The sequence below is a fragment of the Pararge aegeria genome, chromosome 1 (genome assembly GCF_905163445.1).
Source record: "Pararge aegeria chromosome 1, ilParAegt1.1, whole genome shotgun sequence".
Classification (NCBI taxonomy): Eukaryota; Metazoa; Arthropoda; class Insecta; order Lepidoptera; family Nymphalidae; genus Pararge; species Pararge aegeria.
The window spans coordinates 3,885,103-3,892,573 of NC_053180.1; the positions used below are offsets into that span (position 1 = coordinate 3,885,103).

Genomic DNA, 7,471 nt, shown 5'->3' on the forward strand with positions numbered 1-7,471 from the left:
CGTAACTATGTGTAACCAACGCTCGTCTTTGACTCTTTGTATATGTCCTGCCCATATCCATTTCGAAACGAGTACATGTTTTAAGCATCTGTAGCCTTTGTTTTCTTCCTAATAATGACACAAAAAACCACTCCCGCTTCTATGTGGTTTGTTTGCTACTGGCCAGTTGGCGCAATTCAACGGCTGGACCTACCAGGAGTACAGGAGCCATTCGGTGTCCTACGTGCTGATCGCGGTGGTACTGTTGCTGTTCGCACTGTACTTGTGCGTCTTCGTGTACTACCATTTCATCAAGAAGAAGAACGCAGCGGACAACATGCAGTGAGTCTTCTATATTGTACTTATAGGCTTTTGACGACCTCGAATTTAAGCAGGTCCCGGGTGAAAATGTGAAAGTGTGGAAGTTTGTTACTCAATCACGCACAAACGGCTGAACGGATTTGGATGAAATTTGGCATGCATGTAGCCTTTTTCATGGAAAAGAACATAGGCTACCTTTTAACCCGTACCTTAAGTAGTTCCCGCGGGAAAATTGAAAATTGTTAACGAGCGAAGCTTAATTCCCCATTCTGTAGTCCACGCAGACGAATTCGGTGGCAGAAGCTAGGCATTCTTTATAGCAGGAAAACAAACTATTCCAACGGGATTCGTAAACGCTGTAATAAACGTTGACGAAAATCGCGAGCAACGTCTATTCCGGGTTTCCCACTATTGTAACTAGATACGCTAGAGGCGCGTTCCGACCTCTGACGTCATCCGGACGTGGGCACGCCAGTCGCACCATGTTCTCGGAAGCGTGCTGACTATATATTATTTTTAAGTAAATATCATATTTTTTATATTACATTTATAATGGTACTTACTTATTCATTTATTTGTCTTTAGTTACAAATATTGTTTTATATATATTACCTATATATATTTATTTAAGTTACGAAATATTTTGTTTTCTTTGCCATTGGTTGTCTGGAAGAAATCGCTATTAAGCGATAAAGCCGCCAAATTTTATATGTTGTTTGTTATTTTTTTTTATGTACTTTTTGTGGTGTGCAATAAATGTATATCAATTCATTCATCAGTACAGTCAGTATATCGGGGCAACCACACATTTTCTATGAAAATTAGTAGCAGTTAGTTCTTTATTATTTGCGTCTAGAAGCTAGATCTTAGTATTGAAGCTTTTCATTTGGTACCTATAAAGTTTGCTAAAGAATTAGGTTATAGCCTATAAGTATATATGTTGTGAAAATCGTTTGGTACCGGTAAAACAGTGGCGTGTACTTAGTTTCTTACCAAGGTAAATTGCATAAAATAACAAAAATCCTCCAACTATACGAGCTGTATATCAATTTTATGGCCCTGCTTTCTGAGACCTAGGTCGTGGGTTCGATTCCCACAACTGAAAAATGTTGCTCCCCGGGCGTCTGACAAAGCCGACAAGAGGGACATGCCGTGGTGGTTTTTAGTTTGGGTATACCCCTTTAGAGGGGGGCGTCCCACATAACCTCCGTCCTGTCCAAGGGTCGGAGGTAACTATAAAGCTTTTCTGCCACACCAAAAATCTTCACCAAAATGTAATCTTCATAGCCTTATGAAAGATTAGTCGTTAGTGAAAAAGGCCATGAACCAAATTCCAAAGATGAGCAGAGGTGAGAAAGACCTGTGCACATGTTTCAAACGCTAATGTGTTATTATATACGTTTTCTCTGTTTTAGCGTGAGGTACAAGAATGCACCGGAAGGTGTAACGCAGATCCCCAACCCCTTCATAGAAATGCCAGACGCTGCTGGATATGCTCTTGGAAGGTAAGGCATATTTTAAGGCGAGGCGATACAGACAGACTGAAGCAGTATACAAAAGGCGGCCTGCCTTTCATTCAAAGATTCATCATCATCATCATATCAACCCATTACCGGCCCACTATGGGGGGGGGGGGGGGGGGGGGGTGGGGGGGGGGAATATTCGTCAGTCATTTTAGTACCCCTAACACAAGCTACGCTTACTTTGGGGCTAGATGGCGATGTGTGTATTGTCGTAGTATATTTATTATTATTATTTATAATATTTTTTTTCTTTTTTATTCTTCTTTTCCTTTCTAGCTTCTTTATGAGATGTAGGTATATATTGTATATATTATATTATATTTATTGTATATAAATATTCTATTATATATATTTTTTTATGAAGTATGTATATTTTTGTAATTTATGTTTATTATTCAAGTGTTACTTTGTGTACACCCTAACCCTTCTTCACAACTTCATGTACTCAATTTGATTTGGTAGGTTGCCTGGTAGAGATCGCTTTTAAGCGATAAGGCCGCCTATTGTACCTTTTCTCCTTTTTTTTCTATTGCTTGTTTTTTTTATTTGGTGTACAATAAAGTGTATTTTATTAATTTCATTCATTCATTCATTCATAGTCCAGTGCCACAGTGGGTAGGACTTCGACTTCACTTTCGCGGGCCCGAGTTTGAATCCCAGCACGCACTTCTAACTTTTCAAAGTTATGTGCGTTTGCAGCAATTAAAATATCACTTGCTTCAACGGCGAAGGAAAACGTCGTGAGGGAATCTGCATGCCTGAGAGTTCTCCATAATGTTCTAAACACCTTTGTTTAGAGTCCACCAATCAGCACTGGGCCAGCGTGGTGGACTACGGCCTTAACCCCTTCTCATTGTTATAAGAGACCCGTGCCCTTTAGTGGATCAATAATGGGTTGATATGATGATGAAAGAGTTATTCTGTTACAGTGCGGCTGCCCACGAGTTTGTGAATCCGCTGCAGTTTGTGAGAAACTATTGGCAGGAGTCCTTTTTTAAGAAGAAACCTATTGTGAGTTCTATTATACACACCCTTTATTTCTTTTGTAATTTTTATATCCTGGACTTCATCAACACTGGTAATGAAAAAACTACTCTAAGGGTGGGGCGTTACGTTATGTGTAACCCTTAGTTGGTAGCTACTACTAGGCTTTAGATTCCCTTTCGGGGGAACAGAATTCAATCTCCGGCACGCACCTCTTAACTTTTCGGAGTTATGTGCGTTTTAAGGAAATGACACTGGCTTCCACTGTGAAGGAATAAATCGTCAGCCAACCAGTAATTTTTATATCCTAGACTTCATCAACACTGGTTATGAAAAAACTACTCTAAGGGTGGGGCGTTACGTTATGTGTAGCTCTGCCCTATAAGACCTTAGTTGGTAGCTACGGCTTTGGATTCCCTTTCGGGGGAACAGAGTTCAATCTCCGGCACGCACCTCTTAACTTTTCGGAGTTATGTGCGTTCTAAGGAAATGACACTGGCTTCAATTGTGAAGGAAAACATCGTCAGCAAACCTGCATGCATGAGTTCTCTATAAGGTTTGCGTGTGAGGTTCACCAATCCGCACTTGATCACAGTTGCGGACTACTGCCTAAATCATTCTGAGAGGAGAGCCGGGCCCTGTAGTGAACAGGAAATAGATTGATGATGAGATTCAAAGTGTTAGACAAGAGCATGAATTTTTAATAATTTTAACAGGGAAAATGGGAATATTTGGAAACAAATCAAATATTATTGTCCCCCTTTTTTTTTTTACGACAATACACACATCGCCATCTAGCCCCAAAGAAGGCGTAGCTTGTGTTATGGGTACTAAGATGACTGGTGAATATTTTTATGAATAATATACATAAATACTTAGAATATACATATAAACAGCCAGACACTGAAAAACATTCATGCTCATCACACGAACATTTTCCAGTTGTGGGAATCGAACCCACGGCCTCCCATTAACAGGGAGGTAGTCAATGGTGGCGATGGGACTTTTTTATGTTTATAGACGAGCGCTTGACTGGAATCACACCTGATGGTAAGCGATGATGCAGCCTAATGATGCCTATTCACTCTTGATTAGAAGGTACTCATATTGTACGCACTGGGGAAAATGGAAGCTGGAAGGGCATTCCAGATCCTAGCGGTGCGGATCAGAAACGAAGATAAATAAATAAATATACTACGACAATACACACATCGCCACCTAGCCCTAAGTAAGCGTAGCTTGTGTTATGGGTACTAAGATGACTGATATCTTTATGAATAATATACATAAATAATTAGAATATACATATAAACAGCCAGACACTGGCAAACATTCATGCTCATCACACAAACATTTCGTCGTTAGCGCTTCGTACGCGTCCGCGGTATATCGACCACGTAGGGATGCAGATCCACATCAATGCAGACTACATCAAATTTTGTGTTACAGGGCACTGCCGGACTCCTGTTTGATACACAGCAAGATCTCTCAGATACAGAATCAGATTTGGACACCAAGGAAACCAAAAGAATGATTATTCATAAGTTTAATTAAATAAAATCATAGCGTTTATAATTATTATTTTAATATTTGATTTATATCTGCAGGCGGGCATAATAATTTATATTTTTGTTATAATTATATTATAAATTAATAATTAATGCATGTAATGTTCATAAAATATTCAATTTATTTATTTTCAACCACGAGAATTTAAACAGTACCTACATTATCTGAATTCTATTACAAAGTAATATTTTTAAACTCTTTATTCCTTTCAATGTGGTATAAAATATGTCTTAAATACTATATTTCTTTTTTATAAAAATTTATTGATTATGCTGTAATAATCAAAAGTTATTTTGCATACGAATTATTGTTCAAATATTTAAATCTTACTTGTCTTAAAATGTAAACACTGAAAATGTTTATCATGAAAGTGTTTTTAAAATAGAATAAATACAAGTGCATTAAAATTAATAAAAACAAATAAAATAAGATATTTGTAATATTTTTAAAACATTATAAGAAAAGTAAGAAAGATAACAGAATTCTTTTTACATTCTTTTGGCTAGTTAAACTAAGTAAAGTAAGGTACCATCTCAGAAAGTCAATTCAACTTTCGTGATCCATATTATTTATGTATGCTTTTGTGAAGAAATATGTTTAATTATGCTGTAGCATAATGCAAATGTTGTTTCTATTAATAATTAAATAGAAAAAATAAGTTTATACAAAACTGGCACAGAATTATTGTTTTATTTTTATTATATTGCCTGCAGCTTAGAACCTGCCAGGTAATAAATACCCTTATTCCGAACAGTCCAGCAAAATTATATAATGATGAAAGTCTGTAAATCAAAACTAGGTAGGTAGGTACTGCATGGTTTTGATCCATAATTTCACTAAAGTGCAAATTATGATATTCTGATATAGATTTCTATACAATGAAAAACAAACAATTTCCAAAGCTGTCTTTGCTGTCTAGCAAGCAAACAACTTTGCTTAGTTGCCAACAAATTGTTGTTGAATTTGCAGCAACTCAAGTAAGAAGAACAAGAGCACTTGTGGAGTATCATAAGAAATTATGTTATAAAACAATATAAATTGTTTATAATTATGTTATAAAACAATATAAATTGGTTATAAATATACCTAAAAATCTTTAAATTAAACAAAGGATGTTTGCTAAGACAACTTTTATTATCTTTTTTACATTATAATTAAGCATTAAGAAAATAACATAATAGTAAAAGTTACTTCCACAATTTCTTGATAGACATATTCTTTTCAGAGTCTTTCTGCATGACCTTGGCAACTGCCATCTCAAAGTCCTCCTGAGTGACATGAACCCTACGCTCTCTCAGGGCATACATACCAGCTTCTGTACACACACCCTTGACTTCCGCACCTGATGCCCCTGGCATCAGTTCTGCAATCTTCCTCAAATTAATGCCTCGAGTAAGGTTCATCTTCCGAGAGTGAATCTTAAGAATGTCCAAACGGGCCTCCTCATTTGGTGGGGGGAATTCAATTTTCCTGTCAATACGACCAGGTCTCAATAAAGCAGGGTCCAAAATGTCTATGCGATTGGTGGCCATTATAACTTTAATGTTCTTCGTAGCTTCAAAACCATCAAGCTGGTTGAGAAGTTCTAACATAGTTCTCTGTACCTCTGAATCCCCTCCACTCCCAGATTCAATACGAGATGAACCAATAGAATCAATTTCATCCATGAATATAATAGATGGAGCATGTTCTCTGGCCATAACAAAGAGTTCTCGCACCATACGACTTCCTTCTCCAATGAACTTCTGCACCAATTCTGAACCAGAGACACGGATGAAGGTGCATTCAGTGTGGTGAGCGACTGCACGGGCTAACAAAGTCTTACCAGTACCAGGCGGCCCATATAGCAGCACACCTTTAGGTTGTGCGATGCCTAATGCATCAAATAGCTCTGGATGTTTAACAGGCAGTTCAATAACCTCTTTAATCTCCTTAATTTGCTTATCCAAGCCTCCAACCATTTCGTAAGTGGAATCTGGAACCTTCTCTACCATCATAAGAGACACGAGGGGATCAACTTTGTTAGGCAGTATTTTGTGCAGCGTGTAGCTTTCATTACGCAGTGCAACGCGACAGTTGGCTGTAACGTCGTTGATATCGACATTTTTGTCCAAATCTACCACAAACTTACCTTCGGGGTGCACTTTGACTAGCACCTTCTTTTTGTCCATCGGTTTCACGACTTCGCCGACGTAAGAGCCCTGTTCCTGCAATAATTGCAGTTCTTCGCGCAACATACGCACTTTAGCGTTGAGTTCATTTCTTTGTGCTTGGAGACGGCGAAGATTTTGAGATTTTTCGGCGACGATGAGTTGCAACTCCTCGATCTTCGTTGTGTAGTAAGGTCGGAAGCCTTCTCCTTTGACGGAGTCAACCTCCATTTTAGTGAGCGTCATTGTTATATATTTTGTGGCATTCAATACACAAAATGATAATTCTCTATCCACATTCAATGGAATACTCGAACAAACTCCAACTTAAAATTTTCTGTTTGACGTTGTTTGTAAAATGACAATGAGCTACAACTTTGATCACAATAAATGACAGAAATAATTTTCCAAGTCACGGTTGCTAGTGTGCTAAGTATAAATATTGAAAACCTACCAAATTCAAATAATTTAATTATACAGCGTTTCAAGTACTTATATAAATATTAATTGCCTAACGACACCAGCAGGATTTCATAGATGTCTTAATATTCCCTTTACTAATATTATAACAAAAGTCTTGCAAAAGTTAATGTGAAGACTTATTCACCAACCACTTTTTTAATTAACACATTTTTGTCCCGGTAGGGAACGACACTTTGATGGCCGCTGCTTTTTCCCTACATCCAACTTTTTTTTTACTACTACTATTTGGTATTTTATGTAATTGTTAGACTATGGCAGCATTCATTGCGTTTAGAAATTTAGGAAGAAAATATATACCTTCTTGATGAGGTTTGCTATTTAGACTTAAATACACAATAATAATATAACTGATTGATTCTATAGTTCTACCTTTAATTTCAGTAACTTCTCATGTGTGGTTTTGAGTAAATTTGTTTAGACCTCAGTTCAGACGATATAATTTGTATTACATAATATGCAAAA

The 7,471-nt window shown here is 37.2% G+C and overlaps 2 protein-coding genes across 2 annotated transcripts in view; one reads left to right on the forward strand and one right to left on the reverse strand.

Annotated features, from left to right (window-relative positions):
- Positions 1 to 4,362, forward strand: part of LOC120627198 (low-density lipoprotein receptor-related protein 2) — a 53,214-nt gene extending 48,852 nt beyond the window's left edge. Inside the window, exons 33-36 of the mRNA XM_039895064.1 lie at positions 167 to 321; positions 1,716 to 1,805; positions 2,753 to 2,834; positions 4,257 to 4,362. Coding sequence (XP_039750998.1) covers positions 167 to 321; positions 1,716 to 1,805; positions 2,753 to 2,834; positions 4,257 to 4,361 — 432 coding nt within the window. The 3' untranslated portion in view covers position 4,362. The remainder of the gene's footprint in view (positions 1 to 166; positions 322 to 1,715; positions 1,806 to 2,752; positions 2,835 to 4,256) is intronic.
- Positions 4,363 to 5,489: 1,127 nt separating this feature from the next.
- On the reverse strand, positions 5,490 to 6,925 carry LOC120625451 (26S proteasome regulatory subunit 8). The gene has a single exon (XM_039892530.1). It carries the CDS (start codon positions 6,770 to 6,772, stop codon positions 5,564 to 5,566), a length of 1,209 nt encoding a protein of 402 aa, XP_039748464.1. The 5' UTR covers positions 6,773 to 6,925; the 3' UTR covers positions 5,490 to 5,563.
- Between the last annotated feature and the right edge of the window lie 546 nt (positions 6,926 to 7,471).